The sequence below is a fragment of the Anomaloglossus baeobatrachus genome, unplaced genomic scaffold (genome assembly GCF_048569485.1).
Source record: "Anomaloglossus baeobatrachus isolate aAnoBae1 unplaced genomic scaffold, aAnoBae1.hap1 Scaffold_133, whole genome shotgun sequence".
NCBI classification, from domain to species: domain Eukaryota; kingdom Metazoa; phylum Chordata; class Amphibia; order Anura; family Aromobatidae; genus Anomaloglossus; species Anomaloglossus baeobatrachus.
The window spans coordinates 492,819-513,192 of record NW_027441903.1 but is presented as its reverse complement, the minus strand read 5'-3'; the positions used below and the strand labels follow the sequence as shown (position 1 = coordinate 513,192).

The window sequence follows — 20,374 nt, the reverse complement described above, 5'->3', positions numbered from 1 at the left end:
AGTAGCAACAAGAAACGTTAAAAGTTGCTTCAGGAAACATTAACAAAACGGTAACCAAATTCTTCAGGATTTAAAAACAAAAAAAAAATCTGTTTATTCCTGAAGTGGTATCTGCATGAAAAGCTTGAAGTTTTCACTTGCTTTAAAAAAAATTAACTTATTTAATGATTTTTTTGGGAAAAATAGAATCACATTTGGGATGTTGTCTATGTCTTTACAGAACTCTGCAGCTGTGGCCAAGAAATCAGTAAAAGAACTATACAAAGACGCTGTTGGTTTTTGGCAACAGAAAAAAACTAGTGAGTGTTTAAATCGCCTCATTTATGTGTTATATGTACCGCCATGTGGCGTCATTGTATAGAATCACATTATTAAAGAAGTTGTCCAGTTACCAAAACTGATTTTTTTTTTCTGATAAATCTTGCTAATATGTGCCCCTCAACACATCTATTATGTTTTTTTAGCAAAATTACCTTTTATTGTGCACTAGCAGCACATGCTCATTGCTGGCTCCAGCTCTGATGGGGTTAATCTCTCCTCTGACTTCCTGTGTTCAGTTCCTACAAGTCCCAGAATTCTTTGTGGCTCTAGGGCGGTGTCTAGCTTATCTAACACACCCATTGTGTCTAATACACCCACTCTGCTCTCCGACCAAAGCCTCCTCCCTGCCTCTTCCCAGTGGATGCACTGAGATCAATCATACAGACAGCAGCAGCTCTACACAGCCAGGGGAAGAAAGTGTGTGCGCGTGTATATACAGTGTATGTGTATGTGTGCGCGTATATACAGTGTGTGTATGCGTATATACAGTGTGTGTATGCGTATATACAGTGTGTGTGTGTATGCGTATATACAGTGTGTATGCGTATATACAGTGTGTGTGCGTATATACAGTGTGTGTGCGTATATAGTGTGTGTGCGTATATACAGTGTGTGTATATACAGTGTGTGTGTATATACAGTGTGTATATACAGTGTGTGTGCGTATATACAGTGTGTGTGTGTATATACAGTGTGTGTGTGAGTATGTGTGTGTATATACAGTGTATGTGTATGTGTGCGCGTATATATAGTGTGTGTGCCTATATACAGTGTGTGCGTATATACAGTGTGTGTGTATATACAGTGTGTGTGTGTATATACAGTGTGTGTGTGAGTATGTGTGTGTGTGTATGTCATACTCACCTGTCTGCAGGGTCCCGGTGCCATGCCTGCTTCCAGCCCCTGTCTCAGTACCGCCGCTCTGGCTGTGTGCAGTCTCCCCGGGGCACGTACGAAGCTTGCAGGAACTGGCGGTGGATCACCTGATGCAGTCACCTGACGCATCAGCTGATCGATTCTCGTGGTGTCGCCGGCTTTTTCGCGCCCGGCCGGCTATCAGCTGATCCTGCCGTCAGGGGACTTCATCAGCTGATTACCGGCAGCTCCTGCAGTGATGGGACAGGATCAGACTCTCATCCGATCGCTGCAGGAGCTGCCGGTAATCAGCACATAAGTGAGTATTTATTTATTTATTTATTTATGTTTTCCACTGATGCATCAGCTGATTGTATAATCGGCTTTTATACAATCAGCTGATGTGTGATGTGATCCACGTAGTTTAACCTGACACATCATCTGATCGCTTTGCCTTCCAGCAAACCGATCAGATGATATTGGATCCAGATTGGACGGCGCGGGACCCTAACCCAGGATTACTGCGGAGGGGGGTTCTTTATTTCAATAAAGATGGAGTCATTAATTGTGTTGTGTTTTATTTCTGATAAAAATATGTTTCTGTGTGTTGTGTTTTTTTTTTTATCATTCCTAGAAATTCATGGTGGCCATGTCTAATATTGGCGTGACACCATGAATTTCGGGCTTAGGGCTAGCTGATAATATACAGCTAGCCCTAACTCCATTATTACCCAGCTAGCCACCCGGCATCAGGGCAGCTGGAAGAGTTGGATACAGCGCCAGATGATGGCGCTTCTATGAAAGCGCCATTTTCTGGGGTGGCTGCGGACTGCAATTCGCAGTGGGGGTGCCCAGAAAGCTTGGGCACCCTTCACTGTGGATTCCAATCCCCAGCTGCCTAGTTGCACCCGGCTGGACACTAAAATTAGGCGAAGCTCACGTCATTTTTTTTTTAAATTATTTCATGAAATTCATGAAATAATTAAAAAAAAAAAGGGCTTCTCTATATTTTTGGTTCCCAGCCGGGTACAAATAGGCAGCTGGGGGTTGGGGGCAGCCCGTACCTGCCTGCTGTACCCGGCTAGCATACAAAAATATGGCGAAGCCCATGTCATTTTTTTTTTCTTTTTGGGTAAAAAACTGCATACAGTCCTGGATGGAGGATGCTGAGCCTTGTAGTTCTGCAGCTGCTGTCTGCTCTCCTGCATACACTAGTGAATGGAGGATGCTGAGCCTTGTAGTTCTGCAGCTGCTGTCTGCTCTCCTGCATACACTAGTGAATGGAGGATGCTGAGCCTTGTAGTTCTGCAGCTGCTGTCTGCTCTCCTGCATACAATGAACATTTTAAATAAGGAAATGACATCAGACCTTTTTTTTTTTTTTTTCATCAACAATCTTTAATGGCATTGTGCACTGATTAAAAACGCAGTGAGCAAAAACGCAGCAAAAAACGCACCAAATCGCGGCAAAAACGTGACATGCAGCACCGCAGGTGACACAGCAGAGCAAGTTGGTGACATGCTCTGCTCTGACACATAGTGTGCTGCATGTCACTGTATCCACTCTGGGACTTGTTGTGCAGGTGACCGGATGATACATGTCACTAACTTGCTCCACTCTGTGACTTCTGCTGCATTGTTCCAACTGTATACACTCTCACCTGAACAAGTCTCAGAGTGGGGCAGTTAGTGACATGTATCATCCGTTCATCTGCACAACAAGTCCCAGAGTGGTGAAAGATAGTGACATGCAGCACACTATGTGTCAGAGCAGAGCATGTCACTGTCTCCACTCTGGGACTTGTTGTGCAGGTGACCAGATGATACATGTCACTAACTGCCCCACTCTGTGATTTCTGCTGCATAGTACCAACTGTATACACTCTCACCTGCACAACAAGTCCCATAGTGGAGACAGTTAGTGGCATGTATCATCCGGTCACCTGCACAACAAGTCCCAGAGTGGAGAAAGAGTGACATGCAGCACACTGTGTCAGAGCAGAGCATGTCACTGTCTCCACTCCGCTGACCTCACAGCCCGTACACGCTGCGATGGATGCAGGGGGACACAGAACAAGTAATCGGCCGACACTGGAGTCATCTGATTACTTGGGATGAATTGAGCAGTAAAATGCTCTGGTGCTCGATGGGCGAAGCCCATGCCGATTTTTTAAAAAAAAAATTCATTAAAAATAAAAAAACAAAAAAATCACATTGTTTGTGGGCTCCCGCTGCATTTTCTATTGCTAAGGGTAACCAAAGCAGCTACTGGCTGCTAGCCCCCGCTGCTTGGTGTTACTTTCACTGGCAATAGAAATGCAGGGAAGCATTTTTTTTTTTATAAAGGTTTTTCCCTGAAAACGTTTTTAAGAAAATGACGTGGGCTTCGCCATATTTTTGTATGCTAGCCAGGTACAGCAGGCAGCTACGGGCTGCCCCCAACCCCCAGCTGCCTAGTTGTACCCGGCTGGGAACCAAATATATAGAGAAGCCCTTTTTTTTCATGAAATAATTAAAAAAAATGATGTGGGCTTCGCCAAATTTTTGAGTCCAGCCAGGTACAACTAGGCAGCTGGGGATTGGAATCCACAGTGCAGGGTGCCCAAACTTTCTGGGCCCCCCACTGCGAATTGCAGTCCACAGCTGCCCCAGAAAATGGCGCTTTCATAGAAGCGCCATCTTCAGGCGCTGTATCCAACTCTTCCAGTGGCCCTGGTGGCAGGTGGCACGCTGGGAAATAAGGGGTTAATACCAGCTATGTTTTACCAGCTGGTATAAAGCCCGAGATTCTTAATTTCAGGCCAAGTTTAACCTGGCCATTAAGAATCTCCAACAAAGGTTTTAAAAAAAAAAAAGACATTATTACTCCCTCTCACCCCTCCACGATGGAGAGATTTCTGTACTGACCATGCCAGGAGAGAGCGAGGAAAAAGAGTGAGCGGGGGGGAGGAAAAGAGAGCGAGCGGCGAGCGGGGGGGGAGAAGAGAGCGAGCGGGGGGGAGAAGAGAGCGAGCGGGGGGGAGAAGAGAGCGAGCGGGGGGGGGGGGAGAAGAGAGCGAGCGGGGGGGAGAAGAGAGAGCGAGCGGGGAGAAGAGAGAGCGAGCGGGGGGGAGAAGAGAGCGAGGGGGGAGAAGAGAGCGAGGGGGGAGAAGAGAGAGCGAGGGGGGAGAAGAGAGAGCGAGGGGGGAGAAGAGAGCGAGGGGGGCAGAAGAGAGAGCGGGGGGGGAGAAGAGAGCGGGGGGGAGAAGTAAGCGAGGGGGGAGAAGAGAGCGACGGGGGGGAGAAGAGAGAGAGAGTGGGGGGAGAGAAGAGAGTGGGGAAAGAGGGGGGGGGGCAGAGGTGCTCTGTCACCAACTGTCTCCACTCTGTGACTTGTGGTGCAGGTGACAGAGTGCAGACAGTTGGTCCCATGCAGCAGGACAGATGGCAGAGCACAGCGGTGACATGCCTGTCAGTGTCTTGCTGCTGGGAGGAGCAGATGATCACACTGCCCGACACTGGCCGCTCTCCTGACATCGCAGCAGAGCGGGCGGGTGGAGAGTGTGAGCACCAGGGCCGGCTCCAGGTTTTTGTGGGCCCTGGGCGAAAGAGTCTCAGTGGGCCCCATCCATACATAGACATGCACAGATACATACAGGCATATGTACGCATACTTATTTAAAGAGAAATTCACAAAAACACATAACTAGACATAAATCTAGACACAGTCATATACACTGACATACATAGATACACATCATACATGCGCACACACACACACACACACATTATTTTTATATATTTATCCTGTATATATATTTCTAATATAGGGAAGCCGGCAACAGCCTCACTCACCTCCCGGCTTGTCTAACAGACATGGCCGCACATAGAGCACACTAACACTGCTGTATATACATCACAAGAGAGGCTGGGGACAAACACATTACTGGGGGAATATATATTACTGAGGAAAGGGGTATACAGCAATGGGGGGCATACAGCTCTAGTGGAGGGCAGTGACTGAGGTGGGGGGGACAAACAGCTGTGAGGTGTGGGGTGACATGCAGCTCTGTGGGTATACAGCTCTGGGGTGGAGGGGGACATACAGCTCTGATGGGGTATACAGCACCTGGGTGGAGGGGACATACAACTCTGGGGGTATAGTAGTTTGCAGCCCCCATATTGTGTTATGAAGCCCCCATTGTCCTCCATATAGTATTATGTAGTCCCCATATGCACTATGCAGCCCCCATATAACATTAAGCAGCCCCTATATAGCACAATGCAGACCTAGATAGCATTAGGCACCTTCATGTAGTATACAGCCCACATATAGCACAATGCAGACACATATAGCATTAGGCACCCTCATGTAGTATACAGCCCCTAAATACCACAGTGCAGAGCCAGATAGCATTAAGCACCCTCATGTAGTGCAGAGCCCCTATATAGTACATTACAGAGTCAGATAGCATTAGGCACCCTCATGTAGTATACAGCCCCTATATACCACAGTGCAGAGCCAGATGGCATTAGGCACCCTCATAGAGTACACAGCACCTATATAGCACAGTGCAGAGCCAGATAGCATTAGGTATCCTCATATAGTACACAGCACCTATATAGCACAGTGCAGAGCCAGATAGCATTAGGTATCCTCATGTAGTACACAGACCTGTATAGTACAGTGCAGACCCAGACAGCACAGTGCAGAGCCAGATAGCATTAGGCACCCTCATGTAGCATACAGCTTGTATATAGCACAGCCTGTATATAGCACAGTGCAGAGCCAGATAGCATAGGCACCCTCATGTAGCATACAGCTTGTATATAGGCTATATACAAGCTGTATGCTACATGAGGGTGCCTATTGCTATCTGGCTCTGCACTGTGCTATATACAGGCTGTGCTATATAACATAGCACAGCCTGTATACAGCACAGTGCAGAGCCAGATAGCAGTAGGCACCCTCATGTAGAATACAGTGATTAATACTCAGTGGCGTAACTAGAGTTTGATGGGCCCTGGTGTAAAATTTGGACCGGGGCCCCCCTCCACGTACACCGACACTTGGGGTACGGAATAATGACACTGACACTTGGGGTACAGGATAATGATGCTGACACTTGGCTCTTACCCTCAGCACCCAGGTTTCCAATGATCTGAAATCCCTCTATCAGTACCCAGCTTTCCCATGTTCTGATATCCATCTTGTCCTCAGCACCCAGCTTCCCCATGTTCTGCTATACATCTTTCCCTCAGCACCCAGCTTTCCCATATCAGAGCATGGGAAAGCTGGGTGCTGAGAGATGTACAGCAGAGCATGGGAAAGCTGGGTGCTGAGAGATGTACAGCAGAGCATTGGAAAGCTGGGTGCTGAGGAAAAGAGCCTTTTTCCCTCAGAACAAAACATTTCCATCCCATACTTGTATCTTTGTCCCCCCTTGTATATAGTTCTCCAAATACTATAATGGCCCCCACATAGCCTTCCATATAGTATAAAGGGTCCCACATAACCCTTCATATATTATAATGCACCCCATAGTCCTCCATGTATTATAATGCATTTCCCATAGTCTTCCATGTATTATAATTCACCCCATAGTTCTCCATATATTATACTGCACCACATAGGCCTCCAGTTTTATAACGCACACCCATAGTCCGTGTATAAGGTAGCCTCCATATTCCTCCATATATTATAATGTAGCCCCCATAGTCCTATATGTATTATAATGTAGCGCCATAAATCATCATATTGTATTATGCAGCCCCATACTCCTCCATGTATAATGCACCCCTAGTCCATGTATAAGGTGTCCTTCATGTTTATTATGTAGTCCCATAGACCTCCATGTATCATGCAGCCAGCAAAATAAAAAAACAAGTACCTCTCTTGTCCTTCCGACCCCTGCGACCGCGGTAGTTACTCCCCTGCCCCCATATCTCGCACACCCTGCTCCCCATACAGCCTGCACCCCCACATCTCACACAGCCTGCACCCCCCAGATCACACACACTACACCCCCATATCTCACACACCCTGCCCACACATCTCACCCTGCCTGTACCCCAACTTACCCCTCTCAAACACTCTGCGCCCCTTCACATCCTTCTGTCACAGTCTGCAGCCCTCATATGCCCCTCACCCTGCAGCCCCCTTTCCCCTCATGTCCCCTCTTTTCTTATTACCAGTCATGTGTCCAAATCTCCTTCAGGATTCAGCATCTCTTGCTTTCTGCCCGGCAACCTGTGTCTCCTCCCACACAGTCACATGGGCGTGACATCATCGCAGGTCCTGCAGGATGGAGTATTCCGTCTTCTGAGCAGGTCAGGAGCACTCCTGCAGCTCAGAAACGGCTGGTGGCCTCTCCAGGTCAGGGGCCCCTCTACTGACACTGGGCTCCCCTGACTCACAGGTCGGCCACTACACAGCGGCACTACACATAGGGGCCCGGCAGCCGGCTCTGCAGAGCGGCAGCCGGGCCCCTATGTGTAGTGCCGCTGTGTAGTGCCGGCCTGTGAGTCAGGGGAGCCCAGTGTCATTAGAGGGGCGGCTCACTTCTCCTCGTTCCCCCGCTGATCCGGTCTCCTCGGCGCGTCGTCCATTGCTGTCGCTCGCTCTGACCTCTCAGCAGGTGCGCAGTGATGACGTCACCGCGGTCCTCTGCAGAGCTGTCACAGCGGGGAGAATGATGAGAGGGAGCGCGCCGCTCACTCTCTCATCATTGCTCTCAATTGTATCGGCACCTGCGATGCCGATGCAATTGAAAGCGCGATCCTCGGCGGGGGGCGGTGACAGCGCGGCCATCGGGGCCCCCTGAGTAGCGGTGCGCCACTCCTGCCACCGCGAGTGGGCCCCCCCGGCAGCTCAGGGCCCCGGCATTTGACCGGGTTTGCCGGGTGCTGGCGCCGGCCCTGGTGAGCACATACTTACGTGCAGGGGGGGATTCAGCTGAAGAACTCCCCCCTGTACTGCACACTGGCGCCCCGTGCCTCACCATCTGCAGGACGCCGGCTCCACACTGACGTCCTCCGGATCCTCCCCTCGATGCTGAGCTGTGACGTGCGGTAGTTACCGCCCACAGCCCTGTCACTCAATCTGAGTGGTGGCAGCCTCCTGTGACGTACCCGTCTTGTTTGAGAGCCCGGAAATGCCGGGACGTCAGAGGATGCTGGCGGCCACAGCTCCAGGGGGTCATGTGACCGGCACTGAGCGTGCAGCATAGCGCCGCTCAGTGCCAGAAATGGAAATACAAGCCAATGGAGAAAATACCTAGAATTGTAAGTAGAACTTCTACAGAAAATAAAAAAAATGGGTGAACCACCCCTTTAAGTTAGTATGCAAGAGAAACAACACTTTTATTGAAGAATCTCAATCAAATGGCGTGCAATGGAGCAGACATGATTGATATACAGACGTATGGGTGACATATTACAGTTTTGGTGTTGTCAGAGCCATGATGTGCCTGGGCTCTTAATCTCTGTAAGGCTAAGTTCATGTGTCCTGTAGTCATCCGGTTGGGAAACTGATTTCTGCTGGATCCGGTGTGGGGGTTTTTTTGTCATGGGAGTCTATGGACAACATATCCATTAATGGATTGCTATTTAGACATCCGTTGTACTTGCATTTGTAACGGGTCTGTTGTTTTCTTAACGGATCCATTACAAATGGACGATAAATAGTAATCCATTAACGGATCCATCCTGCATAAGTCAATCAAACAGGTACAAGGCACTCTCAAGGGTTAATTTTCATATAATTTAATCCAAAATAGTTTTAAACGTGTGACGTTTCAGCCACTAGGTGGCCTTCATCAGACAACTGGTATCATAAACTGGCCAAAATTGGACTGTCAAGGCAACGGTGTCCACCGCTATGCTGTGGACGCAGCATAGCGGTGGACACCGTTGCCTTGACACTCCAATTTTGGCCAGTTTATGATACCAGTTGTCTGATGAAGGCCATCTAGTGGCTGAAACGTCACATGTTTAAAACTATTTTGGAATAAATTATATGAAAATTAACCCTTGAGAGTGCCTTGTACCTGTTTGATTGACTTACGGTTTGGAAACCAACAAGTGCACCTCGATATACCTCCACTATATTGGCTGTGCCTTATCCTTTTACAACCATCCCCCATAGACTCCACATGTTAAAAACTGATCCGGCCGACATCCGTTATTTAACAGACAAAAAAGTTTTTTTTGCAGAATTTTTTTGCTAATAAATCCATAACGGATGATTGCAGGACCTGTGAACCTAGCCTAATACTTCATATTTTTTAGGTCCTGCAAAGAAAAAAGGGGCTCAAACAGGGGAGAGAGAAGTCAGACAAAGTGAGCAGAAAGGCATTCCAGCCGTCTCGCCTGTATGCAAACCTCTTCTCCAAGGACTAAAGGGGTAATTCTAAAACACTCGGAATCATACAATTACAACCTTTTTTTTTCCCCTTATTCTAAACTATTTTTTGGCTGTATTTCAGATCTTCTCTTAAAAAGGCTACATTTCCCAAGAATCTTCAGTTTAGTGTTCAAAATACTGATATCCCATCACCACCTTCTGACTCTGCGGTGTCTTTGCCTCCTTCACTTCTGCATCTTGTGGGAATGGCAGCAGAGACCTCCGAGGAGAAATATCGTCTCCTAGACCAGAGGGACAAGATATTGAGACAAGGTATTGAAAGGATCTGTGAAAGTTTTGCAATTATTTGAGTAACTAAAGAAGTTTTTTTTTGTAACCATAAAAGAAATGGACATTTTCTAAACACGTTTGTCCTATTTTTGTAGCTCGAGTTAAACGAACTGGGTTAGATCAAGCCAAAGTTTTTGTGGGAACCTGTCCTGACATGTGCCCTGAAAAGGAGAGATACATGCGGGATACTCGCAATCAACTTAGCATCTATGAGTTCCTTCCAGGAACAGACAAGGTAATTATTAAATTAACTTTTACTTCAGTAGCGCCAACATATTCTACAGCACTTTTCCAATTGTATCCTTCCTCTTCCTTCCTCCAAATGTTTTGAGCATGTCATGTTTATCACCCAAAAAAGGTCAGTCATTTGTATAATTTTTAATGTTCTGTTTACTATTAATGGTCTACATTATGGATGGAAAATAACTTGCATAATTCCTTCCTTTCAAAGTTGGACCATGCGGCTGCCATTAAAGAATACAGTCGATCTTCAGCAGATCAAGAGGAGCCCCTAGCACATGAATTGCGCCCGTTACCAGTGCTGTGTATGACTATGGATTATATGGTGACCAATATCATGGATCAGGGAGAGGATAATTACCGAGATTGGTATGATTTTGTTTGGAACCGAACACGTGGAATACGGAAGGTGAGAAGCTTTACTGAAAGCTATGTATTTATCAAATAGTTTTTCTTGGCTAATCCGGATGACTTTTTAACCAGACTAATGTCAATTTGTTAACTAAGTTTAATTTTTAGAGATATTACTGTAGTTTAGGAATAAAAAAAAAATCAGCATAATGTGATCCCTTTGCTGCTAGAATTGTTAATTTTTTTGTGATAACTGGATTAGAGAAAACAAAGAGAAAAAGAAATGGTGTTAATAGATCCCTTAAGCTGGGTTCATACACAACGACAACAACGTTGCTGTTACGTCACCATTTCCTGTGACGTAACAGCGACCTTACATGATCGCTAGTTAGCTGTCAAACATGTAATTTTCAGCAGAGACGGAGCAGCGATCATAGCGACCTCGACGGTCATTGGGACGTGTCACACGCGTCGCTGTGCGACGACTCAGACCTTGATAGAGGCGGGGTGTTTACTCCTAGACATGTTTTGCGTTGCCTCTTTTCACGCCCCTCTGTTCCGATTGGTGATCGCTACAGCGCTTTTGCGTTGCCTTTTTCACGCCCCTCTGTTCCGATTGGTGATCACTACAGCGGTGCCTGATTGGGTGACCATGCCAAACAAAGGAAGACACAAAGAACGACACACTAGCAACACCAGACAGAGACTCTACTACGTGGAACAAAGAATGGAACTTAAAAAATGAAATCACTGTAACGCCTTCGGCAAGTTACCCAATCGGAACGCTGTTATGACCACCAATCGGAGTCGTGGGGGCGTTGTAAAATACACCGCAAAAACACGCCCGTGTCCTTCCTTCAGTCCTACGTCACTGCCTTCAAAGTCGTCGCGACCGTCGCTGCTGCTGTGTTAAACATAAGGATGCATGTGGCGCAGCGGGATAGAATCGATCAAAAAATGACCTGAAATATTCAAGAGCGAGCAGCGATCTCGCAGCAGGGGTCTGATCGTTGTAATGTGTCACACACAGCGACGTCGCTGTGGAAGTTGTTGCTACGTCACAGAAAATGGCGACTTAGCAGCGATGTCGTTGTCGTCGTCGCTGTGTGTGACACCACCATTATTCAAGCAAGACTTCAGTTTGTTAAAGGGTTTGTCTAGGTTTTAGATTAAAGCCTGCAGTCACTTTTAGTGACTAAACTTCTGAGTCCTTACAGTGCATGCACGCTCCGGATTCTCCGGTGATGAGAGCAAGTATTTATATGACCACTAGTATTCAGTTTGCATACATGCATTCACGTGCCGACTAGACTTACTCGACCTCACTCAATTCACTTGTATTGAGCAAGGCCGCTCATGTCTAGTCTGAGTGTGGCCGTAAGTATGTAAATCTTATATTTGTGGTCATGTGACCACCCACTTTTGCTATTGGCATCGGGGAATCCTGACCGATTTACGGTTCATGCTCTGTTAAGATTCAGAACTCCAGAGTGACTGCAGACTTTCATCTCAAATCTGGACAATCCCTTTAAGAAGTGGGTAGTCAGTGAAGTGCCAGAAGCAGATGAATTAATTAATGACCTTAAGAAAGTAAAAATATAGAGAAGTATATAAATACAGAGAAATTCTACAAGGAATGACAGATTGAGGCAAAAAGGTGAAAAATGTTATTTTCCCCTCCAGTCTTAAAGGGGAGGATATGGGACGGTAAAGCAGGGCAACGAGGGTTAGCAATGACTCATGTTTTATAATAGGTGTGTAGAATTTTTCTTATTTTTCTTTTCTTTTTAGGATATTACACAGCAGCACTTGTGTGATAAATTTACTGTGTCTTTGATGGAGAAGTGTATGCGGTTTCACATTCACTGTGCATATGAGCTTTGTGAGGAGCCGATGTCCTCATTTGATCCCAAAATAAATAATGAGAATTTGACAAAGTGTTTGCAGAGCCTAAAGGAAATGTACCAGGACCTACAAAATCATGGCGAGACCTGTCCTTGTGAACCTGAGTTTAGGGGCTACAGTGTTTTACTCAACCTCAACAAGGGAGATATTCTCAGGTAAAATCTTGCTTTCTTTTCATGCATTGAGTGACTGGATAGAGATCCTGGGGGTGTGGACCGTCTGTTCCTGGCACCATCTCGCTGTGGTGGACAATCGCGCTGGAGGGGAAGGGGCAAGGACTGTCTGCCTGCTCACCTCTTCATGTGTTGGAGGTTGGAGTCTTGCCCTGCAAACCAGAAAGGGTACTGTGTGACAGGTTTCACCCTGTTCTCTTAGACTTTAGATGGGATAAGTGGGTAATTACACTGTTTGCCTCACAAGCAGAATCTGAAAGAAAAATTGGAAAGATTGAAGGTAGAGACGGGTCGAACCCAGACGCCATGTCCACCTCCTACTATCAGGAAGCCAAAACTGACCACCTTGGCGCCGGTTGGTGGGTAACTATGCTGAAAAGGAGTCAACTTTTTTTTCCGAGTGTCAGCAGCATACACACGTGGTCTCCTGTGTTTCCCAAAGCGATAAAGTACATACAAGTCACAATAATGCCCATAGAAGTGTCAATGGTGCCTGTACTATATATGTACACACTACAGTTCAAAGGTTTGGGGTCACCAAGACAATTTTGTCTTTTCTCATGAAAAATCATACTTTTATTTATCAAATGAGTTGCATAATGAATACAAAATATAGTCCAGACATTGACGAGGTTAGAAATAATGATTTTTACTTGAAATAATAATTTTCTCCTTCAAACTTTGCTTTCGTCACAGAATGCTCCTTTGCAGCAATTCCAGCTTTGCAGACCTTTGGCATTCGAGCTGTTAATTTGCGGAGGTAATCTGGAGATATTTCACCCCATGCTTCCAGAAGTTGGATTGGCTTGATGGGCACTTTTTGCGCACCATACCTTCAAGCTGCACCCACAACAGCTCAATAGGGTTGAGATCTGGGCTGGCCACTCCATTACAGATAGAATACCAGCTGCCTGCTTTTTCCCTAAATAGTTCATGCATAATTTGGAGGTGTGCTTTGGGTCATTGTCCAGACGTCTCAAATAGGACGCCATAGGAGGCTGGCCCTAAAGTCACTTCTCTGCAGCTTCTATCACCCCTCCTGGAAAAGGACGTCATTTGGAGGCAGCGCTGAGGTCTCTTACTACAGCTACTATCATCGCCGCTTCCTGATGATGGTCTGTTTTAGGAGGGGTGATGGAAAACGTGACCTTAGTTTTTAACCGCTGCTTCCCGCATTTTCAGTGGCCAACACCACACTTCTGCCTCCGCCATCTTTGCTCGCCACCACCTCAGGCCCTGTGTGACATGGAGGTTTTTACATACATCACCAACCATCATGGCGGCGGGATCTGTTTCAGACTACAGATTCTGACACTCCGCCTGATAACTTCTCTGATGTCTTTGATGAGTGCAGGGTGACTCTGGCTTCGACCAACAGATTGGTAGTTCATAGGCAGACTAGCAAGAGTTAATCTCAGCTGGTCTGTTTGTTAGTCTCCTTTAATCACATGTTGTGTGGGAGCCAATCACATCTGCTCCCCTCCTATATATGCTGCCTAGATCCTACCATTTATGCCCACTGTAGTTTCTCTAAGCTGATCTGGGGAGGTTTTGTGATCCAGACTAACTGGTGGCTGTAGTATTTGTTTCTGAGTGCAGTTGTGAAGGTATCCCTTGTCGTCTCTTTGTTGCTACCTTCCTGCGCTTGCTTTTCTCCTGAGTCTCTCATTGTTTGTTTGTTCCTTGAATTTTCAGTATGTCAGAGTTTTTTGATTTTCCCCTGTCTGCCTTTATATGTGTTTTATCTGCCTCTTGCCCCTTCCTTCCCTGGTGGGAGGGGGGAAATCAGATTAGTTCGGGTCAGGAGCATAGCCAGGCACGACACTTGGTCAGCTTCACCATTAGGGGTAATCCTAAAGTTAGGGATAGCCTAGTGTGACTCGTTTTCCTAGAGTCACATCGTGACACCCTGCTTCTGACACAGCCATCTTTTTGCCTGAAATGAGACATGAAGGGGTGTTGATAGAAGCAGGGTGAGTGACATAAGCAAATCCCTCATGATGACTATTCGTTTTAGGGCAGTAATAAAAGCTGTGGGACGGCACTGCTGTCACTCATCTTTCTGCTATCACTGCCCTATGATGGCGTCTTAGTTTATGGAAAGAAACTGCAGTGTTAGAAGCAGGCATTGTGGTTCCGATGAATGAAGATGAGGGTGACCGGGATAGAAGTGTGGTGGCTACTGAAACTGTTGTCACTTCTGCATCATCAGAATTGGACATCATCAGGGGAAGACTGACAGAAGTGATGGTAACTGACAGCAGCACCACCTCCTCCTTATGATGTCCTATCTCGGGTGGGAGAGAAGCTGTGGGGAAGTTACCGCAGGGCCATCCTTCTGTGACGTCCTTTTAAGATTCTCCTTAAATGGAACATCACAGGAAGTAAAGAAAAAAAAAAAAAAGACCGGATAAAGAGAACTGAAGAGAATTTTACAATACAGCAAATTATGAAAGTGTTAGGGCTTAAAATGGATGTTTATAAAGGCCATATGATAGAGATATATATATATATATATATAAATATTATATGGAGAAACCCTTAAAAAAAAGCCACATGCGTATTACCATACACAAGACGTGGGTTACCACCCAACTTGCAAATCAGCGGCCGGGCTGGAATTTGAAATAGGAGTTATTTCATCTACCATCTATTTCAGCAAGAGGAAAACTTTCCTTTGCTGCCTTTATACAGAGAACAATTTCTTTGTCGCTCCATTGGGAGACCCAGACAATTGGGTGTATAGCTTCTGCCTCCGGAGGCCACACAAAGTATTACACTCAAAAGTGTAACCCCTCCCCTCTGCCTATACACCCTCCCGTGCATCACGGGCTCCTCAGTTTTATGCTTTGTGTGGAAGGAGGCACACATCCACTCATGCATTCCCATGTTAGTCAGCAGTAGCTGCTGATTCTATCGGTTGGAAGAAAAGAGGGCCCCCACGGGGCCCCCGGCATGCTCCCTTCTCACCCCACTACGTCGGCGGTGTTGTTAAGGTTGAGGTACCCATTGCGGGTACACAGGCTGGAGCCACATGCCGTGTTTCCTTCACCATCCCTTGGCGGCTCTGGGAGAAGTGGGATCCTAAGCGGTCATCCAGGATCTGGGACCGTGCTCCCTCCGCAGCCCCTGTGGGAATCTGCTGGACAGGAGCCTATCTAGCCTCAGGGACCGGGCCCTGCAACTATGAGGTACTCTGTGTCCCCATGGGGACTGTGTGTGGAGCGCCTGGTTCCCGGACGCTACAACTGGCTGATGATTTGTGCAGACCGGGGACTTCCGCGCCGACCGCGCCTGCTTGTCGGCCGCGGTCTTAAATTTAGTCCCCGGCTTCATCGCGGCCTAGTGGCAAAAACTCCCGCCCCCGGACCTGTCTATCAGAATAGGGGCGGGACAGCTGACCTGACGTCGGATGTGAGGGCCGGGGCATCCTGTATGCTCACTCCCCCCTCACTGATCACTGTGGGGACCCCAGATTCCCGCACTTTTCCAGACGCCGCCCACGGCTCCGCTCCTCACCTGAGAGCTCCGGCAGCCATTTTTTCTGACATGCTGCCGGTGGAGAATCACAGAGAACAGCTCTGCAGCTCTGGGAGACCAAGGCAGGGAATCTGGAGGACACACACCCCGCTTTTTAGCGGTCGGTAAGCCACACCGGTCACTCGGTGTTGGTCCCCCTGGGGTGCCGGTATAGATACGTATATATATACATATTTCTGTTCGGCCGGGCTGTATACCCTTTCCCATATACCCTCAGTGATCACGCTCCTAGGAGACAACAGCATGTCGCCCACAAGGAGCAAGGGCACTAAAGCACAGAGCTTTTTTGCGACATGTACCTCTTGTGGGGCTATGTTACCTGCGGGTTCCACCTACCCTCACTGTGAGCAATGCTCGGCCCCTGTTACGCTTGCTCAGCCGGAGCCTCGGTCACTAGTGGGCCCCTCGGCTCAGGTAGACCCCCATGCTCCCCCGGTCCAGGTGGCAGGGACAGAGTTTGCTGTTTTTGCTGAAAAGCTCTCTGAGTCACTCTCACAATCCATGGCTCAGTCTATGGACAAATGGTCTGCCAAGCTGCTAGAAGCCCTGCAGTCCAGACCGGTCCTTACACAGGCCCCGGACCCTGTTGGATCGGCGCCTCCAGGTCCCTCTCGGTCCACCCCGGCCGGGGTGGGCCCTAGATCTCATGTGGAGGACTCCTCCACGGACCACAGTCCCAGACCAGCTAAGCGGGCTCGCTTGGAATCTTCCCCGACTTCTTCACGCTGTTCGGGTTCCCAGCTGGAGGACTCTCTGGAGGACGAGGCGGAGGTAGCAGCTCAGGGCTCGGACCCTGACGTTGCCCTCAATCTTGATACCCCTGAAGGGGACGCTTTAGTGAATAATCTTATCTCCTCCATCAATCAGGTGTTAGATCTTTCTCCCCCGCCTCCACCTATAGAAGAGTCGGCCTCTCAGCAGGAGAAACACCAGTTTCGGTTCCCCAAACGTACACGGAGTGCATTTTTTGATCACTCTAATTTCAGGGATGCCGTCCAGAAGCCCAGAGCGGTTCCGGACAAGCGCTTTACTAAGCGCCTTACTGACACACGTTACCCCTTCCCCGCTGACGTAGTTAAGGGTTGGGCTCAATGTCCCAAGGTGGATCCTCCAGTCTCTAGATTGGCGGCTAGATCTGTGGTTTCGGTTGCAGATGGCTCATCACTAAAAGATGCCACTGACAGGCAGATAGAGCTCCTGGTGAAATCCATCTATGAGGCCACGGGAGCGTCCTTTGCTCCGGCTTTTGCAGCCGTGTGGGCACTACAAGCTATCTCAGCTTGTTTGGCTGAGATTAATGCAGTCACACGTACGTCTGCTCCGCAGGTTGCATCTTTGACTTCTCAGGCGTCGGCGTTTTCTTCCTACGCCATGAACGCAGTCCTAGACTCTGCTAGCCGTACAGCGGTGGCATCCGCTAATTCTGTTGCAGTCCGCAGGGCCATGTGGCTGCGTGAATGGAAGGCAGACTCGGCTTCCAAGAGGTTCTTAACCGGTTTGCCGTTTTCGGGCGAAGATTGTTTGGCGAACGATTGGATGAGATTATTAAGGAATCCAAGGGAAAGGACTCCTCCTTACCCCAGTCCAAACCTAAGAGACCTCAGCAACGGAAAATACAATCGAGGTTTCGGTCCTTTCGTCCCTCCGCCAAGCCACAATCTTCCTCGTCCAATAGACAGGAGAAAGGCCAGAGGAACTCCTATGCGTGGCGGGCTAAGTCACGCCCCCAAAAGGCCGCCGGAGGCACTGCCTCCAAGGCGGCCTCCTCATGACTCTCGGCATCCCCGAACCGCATCCTCGGTCGGTGGCAGGCTCTCCCGCTTTTGCGACGCCTGGTGGCCACAGGTTCAAGACCGATGGGTGAGAGACATCCTGTCTCACGGTTACAGGATAGAGTTCAGCTCTCGTCCTCCGACTCGTTTCTTCAGAACCTCCCCGCCCCCTGCGCGGGCAGACGCACTTTTTCAGGCAGTGGACGCTCTGAAAAAAGAAGGAGTTGTGACCCCCGTTCCCATTCAGGAACAGGGCCGCGGTTTTTACTCCAACCGGTTTGTGGTACCAAAGAAGGACGGATCATTCCGTCCCGTTCTGGACCTCAAATTGCTCAACAAACACGTGAGCACCAGACGATTCTGGATGGAATCTCTCCGCTCTGTCATCGCCTCGATGTCACAAGGAGACTTCCTCGCATCGATCGACATCAAGGATGCTTATCTCCATGTGCCGATCGCACCAGAACATCAACGCTTCTTGCGTTTCGCCATCAGGGACGAACACCTTCAGTTCGTGGCATTGCCTTTCGGCCTGGCGACAGCCCCACGGGTTTTCACCAAAGTCATGGCATCCGTCGTGGCGGTCCTGCACTCTCAGGGCCACTCGGTGATTCCCTACTTAGATGATCTCCTGGTCAGGGCACCTTCTCAGGTGGCGTGTCAACACAGCCTTTCCGTCGCTCTGGAGACCCTCCAGCGGTTCGGGTGTCTCATCAACTTCCCAAAATCCAAGTTGACTCCGACCCAGTCTTTGACCTATCTTGGGATGGAGTTTCATACACAGTCAGCGATAGTCAAACTACCGCTGGACAAACAGCTGTCACTGCAGGCAGGGGTGCAAGCTCTGCTTCAGAGTCAGTCACACCCCTTGAGACGCCTCATGCACTTCCTGGGGAAGATGGTGGCAGCGATGGAGGCAGTGCCCTTCGCGCAATGCCATCTGCGCCCACTCCAGTGGGACATTCTCCACAAATGGGACAGGAGGTCGACCTCTCTCGACAGGAACGTCTCTCTTTCCCCTGCAACCAAGACGTCTCTTCAGTGGTGGCTTCGTCCCACTTCTCTATCGCAGGGAAAATCCTTCCTGCCCCCAACCTGGGCTGTGGTCACTACGGACGTGAGCCTGTCAGGGTGGGGAGCGGTGTTCCTTCATCACAGGGCTCAGGGAACCTGGACTCCGATAGAGTCTTCCCTTCAGATCAATGTCCTGGAGATAAGGGCAGTGTATCTGGCCCTATTGGCTTTCCAGCAGTTGCTGGAGGGCAGGCAGATTCGTATCCAGTCGGACAACGCCACTGCCGTCGCATACATCAACCACCAAGGCGGCACGCGGAGTCGTCAAGCCTTCCAGGAAGTCCGGCGAATTCTGCAGTGGGTGGAAGCCACAGCATCCACCATCTCCGCAGTTCACATTCCGGGCGTAGAAAACTGGGAAGCAGATTTTCTCAGTCGTCAGGGCATGGATGCGGTGGAATGGTCCCTGCACCCAGAAGTGTTTCGAGAGATCTGTCGCCGCTGGGGAACGCCGGACGTCGATCTCATGGCGTCACGGCACAACAACAAGGTCCCGGCATTCATGGCACGGTCTCAGGATCACAGAGCTCTGGCGGCGGACGCGTTAGTCCAGGATTGGTCGCAGTTTCGACTGCCTTATGTGTTTCCTCCTCTGGCAATGCTGCCCAGAGTGTTACGCAAGATCAGGTCCGACTGCCGTCGCGCCATTCTCGTTGCTCCAGACTGGCCGAGGCGGTCGTGGTACCCGAATCTGTGGCATCTCGCCGTGGGTCAGCCGTGGGCGCTTCCAGACCGCCCAGACTTGCTGTCGCAAGGGCCGTTTTTCCATCTGAATTCTGCGGCCCTCAACCTGACTGTGTGGCCATTGAGTCCTGGCTCCTAGCGGCTTCAGGGTTGTCTCAGGATGTCATTGCCACTATGAGACAGGCCAGGAAACCGACGTCCGCCAAGATCTATTACAGGTCTTGGCGGATCTTCTTGTCCTGGTGCTCTGATAATGGTTTTACTCCCTGGCCTTTTGCCTTACCCACTTTTCTTTCCTTCCTTCAATCCGGAATGGACAAGGGGTTGTCACTTGGCTCTCTCAAAGGACAAGTATCGGCGCTCTCAGTATTCTTTCAAAAGCGCCTGGCAAGGCTTCCGCAGGTCCTCACGTTCCTGCAGGGAGTTTGCCACATAGTCCCACCTTACAAGCGCCCGTTGGAACCCTGGGACCTTAACAGGGTGCTAACGGCTCTTCAGAAACCACCTTTTGAGCCGCTGCGGGATGTCTCATTATCACGTCTTTCGCAGAAGGTGGCATTTCTAGTGGCAGTTACATCACTCCGAAGAGTGTCGGAGCTTGCAGCGCTGTCATGCAAAGCCCCCTTCCTGGTTTTTCACCAGGATAAGGTGGTTCTGCGTCCTGTCCCGGAATTTCTTCCTAAGGTGGTATCTCCTTTTCATCTCAATCAAGATATCACCTTACCTTCATTTTGCCCTAATCCAATTCACCGATTTGAAAAGGATTTGCACTCATTAGATCTAGTG

The 20,374-nt window shown here is 48.8% G+C and overlaps 2 protein-coding genes across 3 annotated transcripts in view; both read left to right on the top strand.

Moving 5' to 3' along the window:
- The window catches only part of LOC142260568 (uncharacterized), a 59,079-nt gene extending 49,517 nt beyond the window's left edge, over positions 1 to 9,562 (top strand). Inside the window, exons 4-5 of the mRNA XM_075331995.1 lie at positions 221 to 299; positions 9,444 to 9,562. Of these exons, the coding sequence (XP_075188110.1) occupies positions 221 to 299; positions 9,444 to 9,562 (198 nt within the window). The remainder of the gene's footprint in view (positions 1 to 220; positions 300 to 9,443) is intronic.
- Positions 9,563 to 9,645: 83 nt separating this feature from the next.
- LOC142260572 (germinal-center associated nuclear protein-like) overlaps positions 9,646 to 20,374 on the top strand; it is a 95,342-nt gene continuing 84,613 nt past the window's right edge. For both annotated transcript variants that reach the window (XM_075331998.1, XM_075331997.1), the window contains exons 1-4: positions 9,646 to 9,831; positions 9,945 to 10,084; positions 10,301 to 10,498; positions 12,232 to 12,500. In XM_075331998.1, the coding sequence (XP_075188113.1) occupies positions 9,765 to 9,831; positions 9,945 to 10,084; positions 10,301 to 10,498; positions 12,232 to 12,500 (674 nt within the window). In that variant the 5' untranslated portion in view covers positions 9,646 to 9,764. The remainder of the gene's footprint in view (positions 9,832 to 9,944; positions 10,085 to 10,300; positions 10,499 to 12,231; positions 12,501 to 20,374) is intronic.